At 43.4% G+C, this 21,342-nt stretch overlaps 1 protein-coding gene across 12 annotated transcripts in view; it reads left to right on the top strand.

The window, feature by feature from the left end:
• EPHA5 (EPH receptor A5) overlaps positions 1-21,342 on the top strand; it is a 207,058-nt gene that overhangs the window by 161,230 nt on the left and 24,486 nt on the right. For 4 of the 12 annotated variants that reach the window (XM_068187324.1, XM_068187328.1, XM_068187326.1 and 1 more), the window contains 5 exons: positions 1,517-1,622; positions 11,034-11,099; positions 17,581-17,648; positions 19,016-19,141; positions 20,167-20,352. In XM_068187324.1, coding sequence (XP_068043425.1) covers positions 1,517-1,622; positions 11,034-11,099; positions 17,581-17,648; positions 19,016-19,141; positions 20,167-20,352 — 552 coding nt within the window. The remainder of the gene's footprint in view (positions 1-1,516; positions 1,623-11,033; positions 11,100-17,580; positions 17,649-19,015; positions 19,142-20,166; positions 20,353-21,342) is intronic. The other 8 variants (XM_068187325.1, XM_068187320.1, XM_068187327.1 and 5 more) reach the window with 3 other exon arrangements.

Raw genomic sequence — 21,342 nt, 5'->3', positions numbered from 1 at the left:
CTCATTTCCCCATCCCTTGAGCTGTGCAAAAAAAACCACCAATCACTGCTTAATGTTCTCCTTTAAATGTTTTTCTTTTTAATTATTTTGTCAGGAAAGCAACAAAACACCATCTTAAGGAGCCCCCATAACTTCGTGAGGCTAATAAAATCTCTGGATGATGGCAGGGGTTTGGAGCAGTTAACATGAAATATTTAATGTATCAGGACCAATCCTTCTGAAATCACTTACACTGCTGTAGCAGGTCCACCCCGCTCACAGTTAAGCACCAGAGAGCTCCCATATGAAGAGCTGCTTGAAGCCCAGTGTAGATCAATGTTTAATGCCATACCTTTCTGTCTTTCCTTTCCTTTAACAATTAATATGGGACTATATTCAGTTATTTTATAGCCTTCATAACGTTAATCCTGTGCTAAGGACCCTTTTTTAGTTCAATCATTTCGTTAAAGGCTTCTTCAGTACGCAATCAATTGCTGCTGCTCTCTGGGGTGGATGAAGCTTCATCCTGGGCTGGCACGAGGTTAAGAGCTATAATGAGGTTTTCCCCCACAGAGCAGTGGTTCCTGTGCCAGGGAGCTGGTTTTGCAGGGAGGATGTGAGGTTTGTACCCTGGGGTGGTTATATACATGCAGATAAATAAGCTGGCAGCAAAGAGGGCAAGGTGAGGAGACTTTGGTTTCTACCTGGGGAGCCCCACATACAAAGCCCTGGGGGGAAATGGGCTCCTTTCCCTGCCATGTAAGGCAAATAAACAAGATTCAAGTGGTATTAGCGTCTCCATTTTACAGCCTACAGGAGCTTGTTCACCTGCTCTTATTTTACCTGTGTCAAAACTCAGTTCTCAATCAGCTCTCCTGACCTTTCTGCTAGTGTCTTTATCACCAGCTTAGTCTCCTGCCTTTTGGCAGGAGGGCTCCTTACAAAGCACAGACTGGGAGAGTTTTGCTTCCCCAAGTTTTGGCCAATAAAGAGACCAACCACTGTACATGTCTTAGCAAATTCCTGTTTTACAGAGGGCACTTTATGGCCATGTGATAGAGATGCCACAAGGAGTTAGTTTATAATTATAGCTTCTTGAAGTGCAGGTAATTCTTTTTATCTTGTAGATTTTACTTGTGTCTGTTAGCAATAACATTCCATAAATGTTCTCTCTGACTGTTGGGTTTTCATCCAAATGAGAGCCTCTTGGGTTTTCATCTTTTATCTCTGATTTCTAATGCAGCTAACTCAGGGAGAAAAACTCAACTTCACAAACTCACAGGCTGCATCCTGCAATGTTTTGGTTTCTGAATTCAACAATGAGATGCAATCTTGTTGGGTTTTTGGCTTAGTGTTGCATGTGGTTTTGTTTCCTTTCCAAACTAGAAACAGACTGCAAAAGGGGGAAAACACAAACCGTAAAAGAATAAATGAACTGGTAAGACTTGAAACCTTGCTGGCAGCCTCACTAGAAAAACTCATATGAGTGCTGACTGTCATTTTAACCCTAATCTCCATTTTCTGTTTCTCATCTCAGCAGTAGCTGCATCCAGCGACCAGAGCCAGATTCCTATAATTGTTGTGTCTGTAACAGTGGGAGTCATTCTGCTGGCTGTTGTTATCGGTTTCCTTCTCAGCGGAAGGTAAGAGAAGAAGCTGTGTATTTATACTTCTTCAACTTTTGTAATAACTTTTATCTGACCAGCTGATTAGTGTGATTTAGGCAAAAGCAGCATGTGAACAAAGCTGTCAAGCGGTAGCACTGTAAAACAGCACGAGGGTGGGCTGATTGATCTGTTTGGACAAGCAGGAATGACAAAGGCACTCTCACAAATGTAGTTCACTTCCCAATGATTTTCATCTGTCTATAAGCTGGCCCTGATTATTTTGAGTTGATTCTCACAGGATTGTTTTCATATTCCTTTAAAAATAAGCAGAACATGTTATGACAGGTAAAATATCTTCACCCCCATATGTTTGTACTCAGAGCTTGCAATGGACTTTCCTCACAGAGAAAACATAACTTCAGGAAAACACTTGCAAAGAAAATGAGAATAAAGCCACTGAAATGGCCAAATGCCCCACATTTTGGTCAGATCTGGATTTCATTTCTCATGTGTACCGTACTAATGTGTTCCCCAAGCATTAGTAAATCATACAGAGAGCTTCCCCCACAGAGGGAGACACTCTGCCTCAAACCATCCCATTGACTTCTCATGTGCTTAAACATAGGCAAGTGATGAAAGCCTGGACTATACCATCTTTGACAACTCTAATGGAAGTTGATGGAATTTTTTGATGAACAAGAGATTGTGGTACTGGGGCAAAATCTGGCTCGTATCAGGATAAGTTTGTACTGCAACATTAAATTTGTTTGGCAGCCAGCATGGAAGGCACTTTTTTCATATTCTACATGTATATTAGTACCTTTTTTTAGTGGCAGTAGTCAAACAGTGCGACGTCCTTCATGCATATGTGAAGTACGCCAAGCAACGTGAAGTACTCCACAGAGCAATGTGAAGTACATGTACTGATAAGGCTGAATTTGTTTTCAGTGCAAAATAAACATTTATGCTTCTAAGGTACCCATCAGCCCACAGTTGCTTTTACAGTACAGGTTTGTCCTAAGCTTAGGTCTAGCAAGGTGGCTGTGAGTTACAGGATATTGTAAACATTAAGAGATGTTACAGATGCAGAGGAACTGCGCTGAACTTGTTGGTTGAGGGTCTTATTTCCCAGAGGAGGTAAGGTATCAGACTGCAAATGCAGAGCAGAGAAATCCTGCCAGGCTGAGCAACTCTGTCCCCAGGCATAACGCATCCATGGAAGAACACGGACGCAGCTATTTCCTGTCTTGAAAGGTAAGTGTGCTGCCAGACTCATCTCCAGTCAAGGTCAGAGACTGACAGTCTCTTCCAGTTCAGCTGCTTGAGCTCCTGTTGTCTGCTTTGAGTGACTTGTTGGACTTAAAAATGGAAAAGTAAATGCTCCTGTCTGCATGAGAAGCATGCAGCAGCAGAGGGAGGATGGGGTGAGGGGTGTGAGTCAATGGCTACAGGCAATTCACACCAGGGCCTACAGGAAAGCTGTAGTCAAAAGACTTGGCTCTGAACACTAGACAGGATTCAAGTCTCTCCTTAAAGGCTAGAGGTTATTGAAATTCCTCTTCAGTCAGAGCAGGTGGATGTGAATCTTGACTTCCCCCAGCCTGGATGTGTGCTTGTATTGGTGCAAACAAGAGAATGCATGTGTGATTGTAGGGAAGCTGTGGATGTAACCTGGCACCTCTGCAAGGAAGAGGGGGGTGAGTGACAGGTAGAGGAATGTACATCCCTCTGTGGCCATAGGGAATCACAGCTGTGTGGCTGCCAGTAGCTCCTGCTCTTCACACAGTCGCTGGCAAAGGCTCAGTACCCCTCAGAGGAGGATGTACCTTTGCAAAAGTCTCCTTTTCACTGCTACTCTCTCTAGTCTCAGCAAGCAGTTGCAAACCCTGAGCCATTTGTCAGCAGTTCTCATTATTTACATCTTTCTGTCCTCTTGCCTAATGTGCTTTCCAGAATGTGCTTCCTCTTAGCTCTTTATCTCTTGGCATGCTTATGAAAGCCCTTGTCTTCTTTGGCTAGGGTTTTATTGCTGCCTCTGTTGCTACCTTAATCCTCCTACCTTGTACTCACACTTCCCTCCATGGATCCCAGGGCAGCTGCAGGTTTTTGGGACATTCTCCATGGTGCCACGCTGGATGTCTGGGAAGGGTAGGCACAGGGAGCTGAGCTTTTCATCCATTTTTGTCTTTTCTACCCTTTCCCTAACTGAAAAGACCACAGTCCTTCATTTGGGGCTGGTAGAGAAGCCTCCCACACCAACGTTTGGTCCATTATTAGAAAATTGACTTCAAAACCACAGGACTTCTCTGCCAATTTGACTTCCCATTAATTTTAAAGGCCATCTAGTACATTGAGTGACTTGTGAGGACAGCAAAATAAACCCCAAAAATCCAGAAAGCTGACAAACAATTTGAAACAAAACAAAACAAAAAAATTGCTCTGGTTTGGAAGAAAGCAGAGATGCCAGGGAGATGTGTTACTCGTGCTGCTTTGCCTTGGATATGGATTCAAGACAATTTGTGGAGTAACTCTCCTGCTGTGACAGCGGGGACAATAAACATGTTCCAAGTCATGGGATAATCCCTTTCTGAAGCAGTTAACCCGTTTCTGGGAGATGTTTTCCTATTAAACCTCTGGAGTGGTTGTGTTGTTCCAGTGCCTGGTTCCAGGGGGGTTGCATTTTCTTTCCTAATTCTTTCCTGTATTTGCTATTAGGAAAACAGCTATTTTGAACTCCAGTTGGAATCACTACTGCTTGCCACACCAAACAAGCTGTTCAAAGCCCAGGCTCTGTCTTTTCTGTTGATGTAAGAGAGCAGAAGGAGAAAAACCATCTTGTATTGCTGCACTGAGGATGTAGCCTGGCCAGCTCTTGCAAATAGGCTACATTGTGCTGGTTTCAGGGTACTCCCAGGTCCCTGAGAGGCCCTCAGGACATTCCTCCCTAGGATGCTGTATGGCACCTCTTTGCACCTACCCTCCAAAGTCCCAGGCTGCAGCAAGCACAGGCAGTTCTGCAGTGTGAAGTGATTGTCATCCTGCTCTTGGCAGCTCTGAGAGGAGTTTCCAGTCACAGGGCTGAGGAGTTTGCTGGAGTCTGTAGGCTTTTTATTTTTTGCTAGGCTCCCAAAGGCAGTACCACACCTTTTCCCCTTTTTTTTTTGTTTTCAAGTCTCTGCAGTTTTCTCACTTCTTTTGAATGAATGTATGTAACAGCTTGGCATTTCCCGTTGGCAGCTGGCCCTAAACCAAAGGTCAGTTGAACAGTAGTCGTGGTGGCATTTCCACATGTCAGCGTCCATCTGTGGAAATGCACTTTGCGTCTGAAGCTGGAGATTCCTGGGAATTTGAAACTCAATGTGCTTTGCCCTAAACAATTAAGCTGCATTTCAGAGCTGATTTACTTGCAGATGCTCCAGAAAACTTCCTGTAAATAACATGTCCTCTGACCACGGTCATAAATGCCAAGCCAAATAGCTGATCACTTTTTTAAGTTATCCTGCTCCTTGCATCAAGGACATATTAATAATACAACAATTGGGATTACAAATCAAAGAGATTCACTAAATCAGACTGTAGTTGTCTCAGCATAAAAAAGAGAAGTGGATATTGAAAATCTATTATTAAACCAGCTACAAGTATTTAATTAAAGAAGACAGAGTTGTTACTATTTCTGTTTTGTTAGGATTATGTGTTCTCAAAAGTGTGGTGCATTTTACAGATAGAACAAATCTATAAATTTTGCTTTCCTAGCAATGCGTGAATTAGATGTCTGTTACCATTACTGTTCCTGACTGAAGTATATATTAATCTAAAATCATTACTTTTGTTCTGTGTCAGACAATCCAGTGACAAAGATCTTTGCACTCCATCTTTCAGGGAGCAGTAAAGTGCTTCAGTTTTTGTTGTGTGGCATCAGTCTCTTTCTCCCTACAAACTGAGGTAAAGAGCCTGATTTTCAGCTGGGGAGGAGACCAACTGCTCCAGAGAAGTACCCCTCTTTTGTCCTTCAAACCCAGCCCCCTTTGCAAAACAGATAAGGTCTTAGGGTGAGTGTTAAGAGACTACTGGTCCCTCCAGTCCCCCAAGCTTTCAAATTTCATAGCACTAAACAAAAACATGAGCTTTTACAGAGTAAAGTGGGGAAGATATTAGGTCAATGCTGTGCACGTTTGCAAAAGCTGTTCAAAACAGCCCAGTCAACTGTGCATCTGCATTTATAGCCAACTACCCATTATGGATGACCTTTCCATCTCAAGTGATCTTCCAAATAACCAGAGGGAGCTTTTCACAGAACTTAGGGGGAAAAAAAATGAAGCAACAAAAAACTGTTCCTCACCCTGTGTGTCATGCACATATAGAAAGTCTCCTTCTGGCAAGGAACTAGCCTTTGAAAGACAAAGCAAAGACAAGTCTTGCCACCTGGATATTGGCAATTAGAGGCTCTTACACCAGCCTATCCATCCTTGACCTTAGTTGATTTAGACTTTTAAATATCCCTGCCTGTGGTGGCAGAGGGCTACTTTCTGGACACAAATATGTGCATCTTGTTAAAAAGTGACTTTCAGGGAATAGAGAGGGTGAAAGATTGTGGTGTATATCCCAGGTCCTGAGAGAGTGTTTACAACCTTCTGTGATGTGGAAGGTCAAAATGGATGAATTTTTTCCACAGCCTCCCCCCATCCTATTTTCCAAGTTGTGCCAGGGCTTAAAATAGTTTGCTTTTTCAATATTTCCGTAGGAAATGGAAGACAGTCTATAGATAATGGTTTTCATAGAGAATTTTTTCCAGCATGAGTCACAATTTTTGTTAGTTGGGACATTTTAAGGGATTTTGTCTCTACATTCTTGCCTGCTCTTCCTTCTTCCTGCAGGACATTGTCTCCTGTGATTTATAGGCACTTTATTATGCTGCCTACTGCCAAATATTCCCCACGATTCACCTGACAAGAGGAAGGATTTTGTTGAGGAAGCTACTACTCTGCCAAGTCAAAATTCCCATCCACCAAGAGCAGGCAGGGTCTGGTCCTACTTCTGTTGAGGTCAAGGTTTTTACTACTTCCATCCTACTTACAGCCTCTTTGCTGGTACATTTTCCCAGAGAGGAGCAGCGCTGGCGTACAGTAGTGCTCTCTGAAGGGAGAGTGCTCCAGTGCACCCTTCTGCACAGGGTCATACCTTCCTAGGACCTGTGTGGAAATCTGCTGCCCGTAGCACCCGTCTCTAACATCCTGTCAAGATCAGCTTGGCAAATTTGGCTGCTCCAACCCCTCATTCCTCTTCTATCCGAAACACTTTTTGGCTTAGTGTAAACTTGCCGGGCTCCGCAAGGCAGTCTGTGCTCTGCGGTCTTGAGACGGGTTTAAGGACCCAGGCTAATCTGCTTTTGGATGACTTTGGCCCAGACAGAAGGTGAGAGTTGACCAAATCTGTAACTAAGCTCCAAGTTATAAGTTCCTCTGGCAGTGGCCAAGGGAATGGGCTGGAAAGACTGTGATGAACAGATAAGCAACTGGCATAAGCTTTGTCTGAGCAGGGAAAATGGGGGCTAGTGCAGCAGTAAGTGACGAAATCTCCTCGCCTTCTTGCAGGTGATTTGTTTGATGGATTGTGCAAGTCCTGTTTCCACTTGGAGAAGGTAACGGAGCTGCCCTTCAAGCTGGAATTTGTAGCAGCTTGAGGCCTGTTGAGCACCCCTTGTGTATGTAGTCTTTGAAAGTGAGATTTTACAGTGTCTTCTCTTGACTGTGGAGTGGGTAGAGGATGAAGAAGGAAGTCAGACTCTTGTCCTTCTGCGCTTCTGAATATGTGGATGTTTCACATGCTTTGAAATCAGAAGTGTGACCTCTCCTGGGGCTTCACCATGTAGCGGCACTTGGCTTCTTACCTAGAAAAAAGGTTATCTCTGCTTTCTTATGTCTTAGACATAGAAAAGTATAATGCCAAAAGTCTTTCCAAGTGCAATTCCTTTCCCTGAAGACATTGCTTTCCTTCCCCGTGGTGACTGCATAGCTGTCATCTGCTTGGCCTTCTGCATTCTCAGTTTTTCTCAAACAATGCAGAATGATGCTTTAAAGTATGAGCTAGGATAGCTCAGCAGGAAGAGCAGGTGACTCCTTAAACATTTGTATATTTTGGGACAAAGTGGGAATATATTCCTAGCAGCTCACAGTGTGTAATGGTACTTCTCTGATGTTTAGAGCAAGCACGTTGACTCTAGAATTGCTAGGTGTAGCTCTGGCCTCCTGACCTGGAGATGCAGGAAGCAATCATTACCATCACTCAAGGCTGTATGAAGGATTAGAAAAATCTTCCCAGGCACCCTCAAGTATTTCAGTCTCTAATTGCAAGCCTCTGAAGAACATCCCATTAGAACAGCTTATTAACAGCAACAAATGAGGCTTCCATTTATCATGATTCCAAGACTTCAGCTTATAACTCTTAAAAGCCACATCTATATAAGGCAGAGCCTCTCTGAATTCTATCTAGCCATTAAAAATGTAGTTTAATTCAAAATGCTCTCTGGGTCATCTGCAGACTTGTGGTAAATTAATTACATTAATTGCAGGCCCAGTTGCCGGGGCCCATGATATATATACATTTCATTAACCAAACCCAGGGTTTGAAATAATGCCAAGAGTGTTGATAAGTGCTCCTCGCACAAGTTTATTAAAGTTTGGGCTCTGGACAGTTGGGTTTGCAAACCACATAAGCTTTGTGGGGGTCACCTTATCTAGAACAGGAGGAGTGTTGTCTCTGTGTGCCTGAGATAGCTGAAAGCAGCAGAGTTGGTCTGGCCAGGGAGCAGGGCAATGCCAGCAGGCCACAGAGCTCCTGGAGGTGTCACTGCGGCTGCAGGCTCCTCTGCTTTTTTTTTTTTTTCCCATCTGCAGCCCTTTCCTTGAAGCCAGGGCTAGAAGCAGGTGTCACACCTTGTTTCAAGCAAGCCTGGCTTTTGGAGATGGTGTCGCCTCACAGCCTGTTCTTTCCCAGCCAAGGGGATTTAACGCTGCAGGTGTTTTCTCAATAACTTTTGCTGTTACGTGGACATGTCATCTGTTATCCTGCAGCAGATCAGAGGGGCTCCTGACCAGTAGCAGCCCCCACTAGCTCTCCTCATAATTTGCTGGTTGATTCAGTGAGGTTGGAGGAGACTTTGCAGATAAAATTGATGTATGCAGTTCTTGGTTCAACTCTGCTCTCCAGTATAGGTCAGCTTACCCTAGAGAAGTCCAGCTGTATTTCATTCTAAAACCCTAGAGAAGTCCAGCTGTATTTCATTAAAAAGCATTTTAATCTTACCCATTGCATTTGATCTTGTCTGGAAGGCTTTTGCTTTCAGGTCCTCAGTTTCTAGACAAAGAAAGCCCTGCAGGAAAGGAGATGAGAACTGGCCCCCTCCTAGAAGCCATCAGGCACCCAAATCCGATGGCCACAAGATGCATGATGGCTTTGCTTGAGTTTAACATCAGTTTATTTGCCTCAGGATTTTTATCCTGCCAAATGAAGCCATCCTTTTAACACCAGTAGTAATAAATCTTCCTTTGTCCTGACTGTTCAGACCAATTAGTAAGTTCACTTACCTATCCAAGTGCTCCGTGGACCGGAAAGTGAATTTTATTGTCTGCTGATCCTGTTTAGTTTATTTCTAAGCACTTTAGATTTCCCCTAATGCTAAACCTCAGAGTATTTTGACCACAAGTGCACAGCTGATGGGTTTGTAGGAGCAAGGCTACACTGAAGTACATTTCTCTTGCACCTGAACATTTGTTTTTTACTGCGTATGAAGAGAGTGAGATCTGAAGTGCTCTGGATTCAGTGCAGGGAACTGATTTTGTCTCAGAGCAGCCCTGTTGCTGATGAGGTCATAAAGAGTTTTATTTGTTCAGGGAAACATTGAGCTCTTTTCATTTTAAGGAAGTGATTGCTTTTCAGGTTAATTGAACAGTTGTTTGGAAAACTTTGACTTTGCATGCTGAGTGGTGTGGAGGTGTGGGAAGGTTTGGTGGCAGCAACCATTAGAAAATGCCTGGGGGAAAAGGGCCTCCTAGGTGAAACATAAACTAAAGGGTCACAGCCAGACTGGTCTTCTGGAGATGCACCAGTTCCCTGCGCTCAAATCCTGCAAAGTTAAAGGAAGAAAATGGCAAAATTGACTCAAGATATATAGCGCTTTGGTTTCCTTTGTGTAGCTTTGTTTTGAATCTCTGGTGTTAACTTGGATCTATGGAGTGGGTTAGTGAAGGCTGATCTGCTTCCATATTAGTAGGACTGAAGATGCTGGGACATTATGAAAATAGAAAATATTGTTAATTATAGCTAGAGATACTGGCATTGCTGTTTAGAAAATGTTAGCAAGTTGTTTTGCTGATGTAAAAAGAGCTTAGAAGACATTCTTCACCAGTTTTAATTTAAGTAAGCACATAATCCAGTGTATAATTCTGTAAATCATTGCATGCCTGAAGTTATTTTCCATCATAATTTAAGGCAATGCAGTTGTAGACTGTTAATTTTGTCTAAATAAACTATTTTAATGTATTTAGGCATTGTAAGTCATACTGTATAAAAATCTGACGTGCACAGGATTTTTTCAAGAATGACTTCTTGTGATGACTGAGGAGAAATGAAGAGAAGAGATCTTCAGCTGACTTTAATTGGAGTATACCTGCACCACTGGGCTCCTGCTTGTACTGAAGTCCTTCCTGTTGTTTCTTTTGCACTATGTTATTTTCCAGAATGAACTATCTTAATAGATTTGGTAACAGAAAAATTGTCTGTGCAAGTTCTCTGACAAGGATAAAGGGCAATTACTGAGGTGCAGCCAGCATTGGTTTGAGAACTGATGCCAGGCAAACCCATAGTCTGATTAAAATAATGGCTGAGCAGCCTTCAGAGGCAAGCTGTGGCTGCATGGAGTGCCTTTCAGCTCAACGTATTTTGGGTTTATTTAGGCTGAATGCTCTCACGAGGTCCTGCTTCTGCAGATACCTAACATGTGCAAAGCTTCGCTGACACAAGGAGATGCAGAAAGGGCTCTGTGAGTACATGCACAAGGATCTGCAAAAGCAGGGCTCGTATTCATCCAGTGCTTTTCCTTTTTTAAAGGCAATTGTAATTGTACCACATGCACACTTGTGGAAAAAAGTCACTTTGCCTGCTTCAAGTTTAAGCACATGGGTGGCCCCATTAATCCTGACAGTGGTACTCCAGTACAGGAAGCACATGGTTAATTGCTTTACAGCAGCAGGATCTAGACACTCTCCCCAAGGCATGTTTCACCAACAATAGCATATGCCATGACATTTTTGCAGCCCAGGGTGTTCAAGTCCAAATAATAAATGCAAATAAGAAGAAAGAAAATAGATATAGAAATGTTGTGAATGTATTTGCACCTTTCCAGGGCAGTGGGATTATTCCTTATCCTGGGCCTTTTTGTTTGCTTTTCAGTTGCTGCGATCATGGCTGTGGGTGGGCTTCTTCTCTGCGTGCTGTTGCCTATCCGAGCCTAACATGGTCAGTGTTCCCACCCGTGCTGGCTCCTACTTCGTGTCCTCCATCCATGTTTTCTGTGCACAGTCTGCCTCTCCCTTCCTTTCTTGTATTGGCCTGGAAATCACTTTCTCATCTGATCTCTGTACCCAGCTTGTCTATCTCAACAACTGCAAATAGTGTGACCTGAAGCAGAGTGTACCTTCAGCAAGAGCAGGGATCTCGGGGCCAAAAGCCCGCCACGTTATGCCATGATCAATCCAGACAGTGCAGCAGGTGTCTGATAAAACACCATGTATGCTGGACACCCATCAAGTCCTGCTTCTTGGCATCCAAAGGGGCCGGGGGGAGGAAATGTGCCCCCAGAGGAGGCAGGGGGTCGGCGGGAGCAGAAAAGTATTTATTTGGTGGCATGTGACATGCATGTCAGTGGAATGAAGTGTATGTCATGGACATACATGGCAGTGTATGACATACTCAGCAATGACATGGTGCTGCTTGCCCCGGATATGGTCCAGCAGCAGTGGACATATCTCTGCGGGTGTCCTGAGGTGCGTGTCCATGCTGCATGCTGTCCTGTTCTGCCACCATCTGGGCTGCCTCACCACTTTCTGCTCTCCTGTACTCTCCCCTCTTTTCTAACTGGTCAAAGGAGGGGTGATTTTAATTTCTGTTGGTTTGACTGAATGCAAGTTGAGTTGCTTCCCAAAGAAGAATCAACTGTAATATTTGTGTGGGCAGAGATCTTCCTAAGCCTCCTAAGAGACACCATCCTCATCAGATAGCTGCTAGAGACCACAGAATTTCTGAGACATCCCACATGCATTGTTAAGCTGGGAAATTTTCTCAGCATAGCTGTTGAGAGGCGTGGAACTCTTCTGCTGTGTTTTCTGGGGGATGCAGAGGCTTTGCATGGTGGTAGCTGGGCCATGCTGCAGTTCCTTGCTGTGGGGCACAGCAGTCACTAAGGTTGATCATTTCTGGGTCCTCCGGTGCTGTTTTTTTATTCTGGTGGAGGAGGAGTTTGGGTTTTGGTTTTGGTTTTTCTCCCTGGTGGAGCATTTTTTACTTGGTTTTTTGTGACTTTTCAGTGCTTAAGAGCAGATTTAGCAAGCAAGGATGCTCAGCTCCAAGTGTGTGCCTGTAAAAAGTTGCTCTTGTATGTGGACCACTGTTTTGGCAATGATTGCTCTGAAAGAAAACCTTGCAGTACTTCTACTTTCTGTCATGCCTGTGGTACCAGTGCACGAGGCAGTCCCTTGCTGCAAGTCATACTTCTAATGTCCTTAAGCAAGGCCCCCAGCTGGAGGATGACAGCAATGTAAAATAGTTCTCAGAGAAGACCAGGATTGGAGTGGATGGCTATGAAGAAGAGAGATGCAAAAGGAAAACTTGGCTGACCTGGAAAACACCCTCTGCAGGTTTCCTCCTAAGGTGCAGGGAGACTAAGGTGGCAGCAGGCTGGGAGGGGGAAATGGGAGAAGTTATGTCAAGGCACAGATGCCGTTGGCTCTGCTATGGGAAGGCACGTCAAGCTTTTTAGAGAGATTTATGGAAATCACTTCAGAGGGAGCTTCCTGCAAGAAGGGAAAACGGTATCTTGTTTAAATTATTTTTAATTGTTCTGGCGGTGGTTTAGGAAAGCAGGGAGTCATTCAGTGCAAAGGCAGGGAAGGACTAAAGGCTAAAATTACCACTGCTGGATTTGTGAAACTTCCTTTGTAGGGCATCCAAGTTAATCAGAGGTCAAATACAGGGTCACACAAGTGTAGAGGGGGACAGCAGTGCTGGGAAAGCAGCTGAGAAGATTGTGAGCCTGCAGCCCTTGGGAAGGGAATCTGCCCCATTCCTCTCAGGCCAGCCATCTCCTGTATCTCCTGAACTGAGCTAAAGGTCTTTGCTTGTCATCGCCAGACCTTTTACTGTTCTTTTGATCTTGTGCAAGAGGAAAGTGAACACAAAAATGGAAAGCAACTTCCAGTATAGAAGCTGTTCAGTTTACACCAGTCCCTTGAGTATTCTCTGTTTTTTTGATACTGAATTTATCCTAGGATTGCAAACAGCAAAGGCAAATGCTGAACGCAGACTAACATCATGAGTGGTAGTCTTTTGCCTCTGGCTCTCAGTATCAGTGTTGTTTATCAAGGATAAAGCTATTGTCTCCACACACGAGCTGAGGCAACAGGATCTTGGCCAGATGGAGAGATCCATGTTTGTTTGTTCCTCTGTATGGAACACAGTCCTGCACTGCAACACGTATGCAGCTTTATTGCTTTAACATCTTGGAACAAATAGTCTGAAATAAGCACTAACCCCTTGTAAACAATAACCTTGCAGTCCTTGCAAACCTCCTGTAAAGTGACAGCTTGAGATGGGTTTGAAGCATTCCTCTAAGTTGATTTATTGTAAAAGACAAGCTTCTGAGTGAAGGTCTCACCCCTGAAAAAAAAGTGTTTTGTCTCTGTTTCAGAGAAGTGCATATGCTTTGTTTATGTAATATTTGAGAGACTAAATACATGTGTAAGTTTCTGCAAGACTGGGATGAGAGATTGCATGCTGCTTCAGGGCACAACCTGTTCGATGGTACTGACTGCACCTGGCAAGGTGAAGTCCCTTTCCTCATTAGGGATGTCTCAATGCTGTCCCCACCTGCATTTCCAGTAATATCTTAGCTGTGTGCTGAAATGCTTGGGCCTAGGGCTTGACATCCAAGGTCCAGGTTCACAGTCCCCTGGATGTGTCTTGCCTGGGCTGTGACCAGAATGGTGGCCCTAGCTAGGGAGATGAAAACTCTTTCCCTTGGGCATTCTGTGGTTTTCAGGGGTATGCCTTGAGTGGCCAAAGGGACACACACAACCCAGCAAGGGTATCCTGAAACACAGGGCAGAAACGAAAGAATCTCCATCAGTCCAGGTAGAGCAAGCATCTTTCTGCCTCACTTTGTGAAGGATTTTTCTCTGTGAATTGCCTTCTGTCATGCAAGGTAGTGGACATTGGTTTCCTGGCTGGATTGTTCATCTTTCTACCTGTCCATTTTATATTTTATAAACCTATATAGAGATCATTTTATAACTTCACTTTTATAATCTGCTCCATAAATATTTTACGAGCTGCCTGCCAATCTGCAAGTAGTTTTTAAATAAGACATGATGCCTTAAGAATATTTAAAGTATCACTTTTCTTTTTACCTCTGATACTTTTATTGAAAAACACAGAGCTGTGCAAGGAAGGCATCTGCTTTCCACACAGAGAAACTGGGACAAACCCACAACAGGAGTAAATGAATTGAGATTCAGGTGTGCTGCTGAATTACGTTAACTCTTTGACTGAGTGTATCCAGCTCAGTGGGAGATGAAGCGAGTGTCAGGATCTTTATGCTTCTGCTGTGCTTGATGCAGAAAAGATGCAGGAAATCTATGGTTTGTACAGTGATAATAAACTAGAGAATGAGTCTTCCATCAGAGCTCTTGACTCACAGCTTAGCCAATAAATATTAAGAGCAAATGCACATGCAGAAATGGATTATTTCACAAGCAATTGAGAGCTTTTTTCTTCTCCCAAAATATATTGCAAAGCCGCAATATTTAGATACTTTTGATCTGCCAGTAAGATTCACAAAGTGTCTCTGGACTGTTAACCCGAAATTACAGATTTTTATGCAATTTAGTTGGGGAAGAAAGGAGAAAAAACTGCTTGTGTGTGTTATTTAAAGCATCTGAAGGTCAAGAATGGAAGAAGCGCAGTTTGGCCCCAGTCAGCCAAACTCTGGGTAGTTTGAGAAAGTGTGCGAAGGGCACAAGTGATAGCAAGTTTTGCAGCAAGCTTTATTAGTGACACCCAACTGTTGCTTGACAGTCACAGTCCACTAGCTGCCATTTCACTTTGATGTGTCTTGTCAAGGCTTGTTTTAACGATGCTTCAGGCTCCCAGAGTGTGATTTCGTATGCTAATTTGATGTGCTGCTGAATGTGTTACCCAGCTCGAGAGAAAGGGCCAGCTGCAGCCAACTGGTTTGCGTTGGCCCTTGGAGTGCGTCCCTGGGCAGTAAAATGTGGGCTGTTGTGCAGCAAGGTGTCCTTGGATTACTCTATGCAGGGGATGGCATCTCTCTGTCTCCTCTGTATTTATGGTCAAGGAATCGGGAGATGCAGGTTGTGGAAAGGATAATGTTAGAAAAGCATTCTTAGAGGCAAAGTGCTCCAAAGCTGAGGAAAAGATAAGGGCATTTGTTCCAAAAATCAAAACAGAAGTATCAGATACATACTTTTGGTAGAAGGATGAATGGACATATTTGTGTATTTGTAAAAGGCAAACTGAGTCATATGCCTCCATCCAGAAAAATTAGTTCTGCAGAAAGCTGATGTAACTTTGGCAACTTGCAGCAGAAAAAATTGAGGTTGCCAGAAGTGTGACTTGATACTGAGACTCATCTCTCTATTTAGTTAAAGGGGAGGTCATATGATGAAGAAGAAGAATCCATTCTCACCAAGGGTTTCTGAACACCAGAATGTGCTTTGAAATGACCCTTACTCCCAGGGTCTCCATGTACATCTAGTGCTAAGGTTTTGAGTTAATTTTGCAGGACCCCATCTCAGGAAATGGTGCTGCTGCTTTTAGAGCAAGGCAGTGAGCACCGACATGCAGATAACTGAGCCACGTTTCTGGGCACCTCAGTGCTGTTCTTGTGGGGTTTGCATTCAAAGTGTTATGGTCTCAGCTTGGTTGCTGCTGCGGAAATCATGCCCTGCATGTATAGCCTGGCTGTTTATCAAGTGCAACCTCTTTATCTCCCTGCCTGCATCCCCAGACTGCCTGCCAGCCTTCCCTTGTCTTCTTGATCTGTTCCCCTGTGCTTGCACAACCTTTGTAGTCGCTTTTTCCTTCCTCTCCCTGTAGCACGGGTCTCCTTTGTCCCCAAGGTAAGCTTCCTCTTCCCCTGAATAGCCCCAGAAGCTCATGTTGCTTTTTCCCTCCTCAGCTGTCCAGCATCCAGCTCTGCTGAGTCCAGCCCAATGGTGGGGTCTCATCGTGTCTGGGCTTTTGTCTGTAATTGCGATCATTTCACCATTGCCAGAATCCTATAGCCAAAAGCTGCTTGGCCCCTTGCATCTGGGCAGACAGCAGTTCCCTGTAATAGGACTTCATGCTGAGGGCATGTTTCATGCAGGTGCTTATGACTGCCTCCTCCTAATTGCAGTTTTGTTCCTGCTTCTCTTTGCTGTGAGTGATGCTGGAGTGCTCACATGCCCCTAGCTCAAAAATCACGGAAGCAATGGAAAAGAGGTTTCTCGGCTTGAAGTGGCTTCTTAGTGGCCTGAGGCTTTCTTTGAGGTGTGCCAGCTAGTGACTCCACTGCATGCTGGCTGGCTTGCAGGTGTCTGTTCCAGGTTTTTCATTCTACCAAGCAGTGTCCTTCAGTCTCATGTTCATGCAGTTTTCTGTAGGATGATCCAGTTCCTGTATCCAGTTATGTTATCAGGTCCTTGGAAAGACAGGCATATATATGTGTATCCTACATACGTCATCCTGTATTTTTAAATGTGTGTGTGTGTGTGTAGCAATTTTTCTTGCCACTGCAGTTGTCCTGGGGCTTCCATGTGGTTGTCTAAGTGAAGCAGATCTCAGAAGTGCCACCAAAGCAGAGAGTTAATGCAAAACTATCACCTAGAAAACCAATGAGAAGAATGAAGAGTCAGGGAAGAGCAACCAAAAACTGATAGGAGATTCCCTGGGGGAGATCCAGCTTCTATACGACTGTAGTTGCAACTCCATGGTAGTATTCAGAACTGTCCTTGCACTGTCTGGCACTAATGTGGGAGCAGGATAGGTCAGGCATCTTGCCTTCTTCCGTATTTTTTCTGCTGGGCAGAGGAGATTCCATGAATGGCAGCTCCCCTGTGGAAAGACAGGAGATGTGCATGAAATGCTGTGCAGAGCCAACAATATGTAGGAGACACCTGAAGGCAGTGAGGCAACAGGTTTGGTTTTGCTTTGTTTTAAGCCATTATTTTGCATGTATATAAGATGTTAATATTTACACAAGGCCATTTTCTAAAATACTGTAATTTAAAGTTCCATCCAAATGCACAGTGGATGAAGGGGAGCATGCAAGACATACAACACAGTGCCTGCAAAAGCTCTGCAGTCCAGGAGTTTTTGTTTCTGCAATTCTAATATTTCATCCCATTCCCTTTCATTGTCCTTCCTGTTCCCACTTTCTTTTCTTCTTAAAAATAGCTGCATTAAATGTCAGTTTTTTAGAAGCATCTGTGGGATTTGGAAACACAAGTCCAATTGAAAATCCGTGGGCCTTGAGCCCTGAATCCCATTAGGAAAATTGCAGCCAGTCTGATGAGCTAAAACTGGGACAGCAGCAATAGAGCCGCTAGAGAGTTTGGGTTCGTCACTGCTCTGGGTTTTTGTGCACTGTATGATTCAAAGTAAAGAATGGAGTTCTGCCGTACCAAAGACAAAAATACTCTTCTGTTGTGTTTTTTTTTCCCAGGCGATGTGGCTATAGCAAGGCTAAGCAAGATCCAGAAGAAGAAAAGATGCATTTTCATAATGGCCACAGTGAGTAAAGAGCAAACATATATATGTGGTTTTGGCTTTCTGTGGTAATGAGAAATTCAACTGAGAGGTAGTTTTCTGAAAAAAAAAAAAAAATCTGCTTTTGCTGGTAATTCACAAAATAATTGTTTGTTCAGTAGGTCCCCACCTGCCCCTGCTGCAAGCCCCACAGGGAACGGAAGATTTGAACAGTCCTTTTATGTGCTGAGCTATTCACACCTGTATGTTTGCACTAGATCATTCTAGTGAGCCATTTTGGTTTGTTCCTCTGTCTTTGCTGTGTGAACCAAGATGTTACTAATTTTTTCCACTCAGCACATAACTCAACATTTTTGTGGTCTGGATGCATAAATCCAAAATACCTGCTTGAAACCTTTGCTTCACCCCCGGCAGCTGTGAGGACCAAGCCCACTGCTGCTTTCAGCTTGGATGCCTCTGCAGAGGTGTGAGGAATAACACCTATTTCCTGCACCTAGGAAGCTTTCAGAAATGTTCTGTTAATGCCCTTGTATAGAAAACCCCTCTGTAGTGATGCTAGAAAGTAAATCTCGTTGTTGCTATCAGTCCTTCCTTCATCAAGAGCTGTGGGATCTGGGAATGGGTAACAGTGAGGTGCCTTTTGGGGTGGAAAAGGCAAACACATTGTGAATGAAAGTCAAATTTCCATTAGTGCTATGTAATGAAGGCAGCAGGAAGCAAATCAATTAAGAGCCACAGTGTAATGTAGCTGTCTCATTAGACTCATGAGCAACTCTTCATGTGAGTAGCCTTAATGATTGTCAAAACAAACTTATAATATTGATAATGAAAATACTTTTTCCCCTCTCAAGTCCTGGAGAAAAAGCCCGCTATTGATTATATTTATACTGATACAACCCACAGGGTTTGTACTGCAAATATGCAGTTGTTTTAAATCTCAGTAACTCCATCTGAAATAACGTGGGCGATTGATTAGCTGATGTGTGACTGCTAGGGCATAATTTATTTCAGCTCTCCATCAACCCCCATCCATCCAGCTTGCTTTGCAAATTACTCCTCTAACATTTTGCTATTTGTACTTTTCTTCTTGGTGTACCATCTCTAGTTCCAGAAAGGAATTCTTTTCTACCAGACACTGGACCGAGTCATTACACAGCACCAAAAGGGATTTTTAGCTGCACATCATTCCAGCTGAGCACTCTTGTGCTTTTCTAAATATGCCAAAGTTGCACATATGTCAGATATAAACTAAATGTTATTTTTCAAGAATGATATTCATTTCCACAATAGAAATAAATTTCGAGCAGAGCAGAGTGCAAGGGACAGGAGTGTGTAATGCCCATTTTCCGTGATGTCATGTGCCATTAAATGTGCTTAATTTGTGTTTGCAGTTAAGCTGCCTGGAGTGAGGACCTATGTTGACCCCCACACCTACGAGGACCCTAATCAAGCTGTCCACGAGTTTGCTAAGGAAATTGAAGCTTCATGCATAACCATTGAAAGAGTTATCGGAGCTGGTATGGAGATGCATTTCATGACTCTTTGCAACAAGAAAGGATTGGCTTTCTTAACATGAGAGATCTGGGAAGGGCCATGAAATATTTGAACTGTTAGGTACCCTGCAAGTGAAGGTGAGCATGTTCCAGCTGAAGCTTGGGACAGATCTGTCATTGTGATTTTGAAATTCAGGAGCTGAATAGAAAATTCAAAAAATTTCAGAAAATGGTCACAAATGGTCACCTGAGCTATTTCAGTGGATGCTAAGGGAAAGTAGTCACTTAAGTTTCACATTCTTTTTACCGTTTGAGCCTTCTTATCTCCCAACATTGTCAGTCTTGAAGCAAAAATTAAAGATAAGGGGTCACCTGTGACTTTAAAAATGTACAAGCCAAAGTCCAAAGCTTTAAACTTCCTTGGTTAGAAGAAGAAACTCCCATTTTGTTTCCAGTACAGCTGTTTGTTTAGACTTGCATCCAACCTTAGGAGTATTTTCAATCCTCTGAAATTGTGGATTTGGACGTAATTTAGTGTTCATCAGAACAAAATCCATTTAGGTTACTTTTTGGGAAAGGTAGTAATAAAATTGTAAAACGTTTATACTCTATAAAAATAAATGTTACTATGAAAGGCTGATAGTTTTCCATCCATGTAACTTGACAAAGGAAGGTTAAGAAGCAAGTGGTTTGAGTTTTACAGCTATCCACAGAGGACAGTGGTATAGGATGTGACACTCTTTCATGTAGTAGACAAAAATATTAAATGAGAAAAAAGCCCAGTGAAATATAAAACATAGCTCTTTAAATAATTGAGGAAAGTTACACTTTTACTGAAAGTTTGCTTGTGCTTATGAATTACCTGGCTTGTGGTACAGTGTCTGTTTGAGATAGTCATCGCTGCGATGTTCAGCAGTCCATATCCGCGAATGCAAGGCAGCCCTTTGTGCTTTTCATCAGCCAAGGCTGTGCTTTATCCTGTAGACACAGGCACATCATGTGTTCCCTTGATGTGATGTGATCCAGTTCTTCCTGATTTTCTTCTGCAGGTGAATTTGGAGAAGTCTGCAGTGGGAGGCTGAAGCTGCAGGGAAAGCGTGAGTTTCCAGTGGCTATCAAAACCCTGAAGGTGGGCTACACAGAGAAACAGAGAAGAGATTTCTTGGGAGAAGCAAGCATCATGGGGCAGTTTGACCACCCCAACATCATCCACCTGGAAGGTGTCGTCACAAAAAGTAGGTACAACATGCTGTGGACTGCTCACTGTGAACTCTGGCTGTTGGGAGAGTTGGTTAAGGGAGAAAGACTTAAGTGATGCCTGTACTGAATGCACTTTTCATCATTTCTCCAAAAAAAGTTTTCCTTTCCAGAAGCAGGGAAGAAGAACAGGATGGTAGGTGAAGATGTCAGGAATGTATAAAACCACAGTTAAAATCAGATCCCTCTGATCTGCTAGAGATGCCCCTGGTAATAGTTCCCATGGTGCTGGCATATGGGGATTGAGGGCATACCAGCACGAGAGTTACTGAGGTCTGACTGCTCAGTTAGCAAAACAACCTTCTGTAACTTTTCCAGCCCAGTTCTTCTCCAAATTACAGTATGCGCTAAAGATAAGGGCAGGGAAAGGGACAGCACATCCAAATGTTCCCAGCATAAAGCTGTTGGTGCTGTGCTGAGCCCGTGGAAAATGTGTAGAGTTGTTGTTACTCGTCCATTTTAGAGCCTTGGGGGATCTACATTATCGAGGCATCAAGGATTATTTTGCTAAATAATTCTATATTCTAAAAAAATAACTACTTCTTTATTTCAAGATGTGTTTTAAGTGTAGAAGCACCAGTCTCACAGGTGTGAATGGCTGTCTCCCCTCTTGCCATCATGTTTGGCAATGTCAGAGCTTGCTTAGCTGTTGTTCAGATGGTGGCATTCGGGGCCATGTGCTGCTCTCTGTACCATTTGTCATTCCTCAGAGGAAGCGTCTCCAACATCAGTTCTTTTTCAGAGCTGCAGTAGAGAAGGTACAGAGGCTCTAGCTGTTTGTCCTTGTAATCTCCACAAAATCAATGCTGTTTTGTAATCAACAGCCATTTCTTGCATTTTTCCTTAAAATTGCATTTCCTGAAACTTTTAAGGAAAAAATAACTAAAATGGATTTCTCCCAAAATTTTAATAAATACCAAAATCTCTTGGGGACACCCTGTGTAAGAGCTCAAATTTCTAGCCCTGCG

The sequence above is a fragment of the Anomalospiza imberbis genome, chromosome 4 (assembly GCF_031753505.1).
Source record: "Anomalospiza imberbis isolate Cuckoo-Finch-1a 21T00152 chromosome 4, ASM3175350v1, whole genome shotgun sequence".
Taxonomy (NCBI): Eukaryota; Metazoa; Chordata; class Aves; order Passeriformes; family Viduidae; genus Anomalospiza; species Anomalospiza imberbis.
This window is presented reverse-complemented; position numbering and strand designations above follow the sequence as displayed.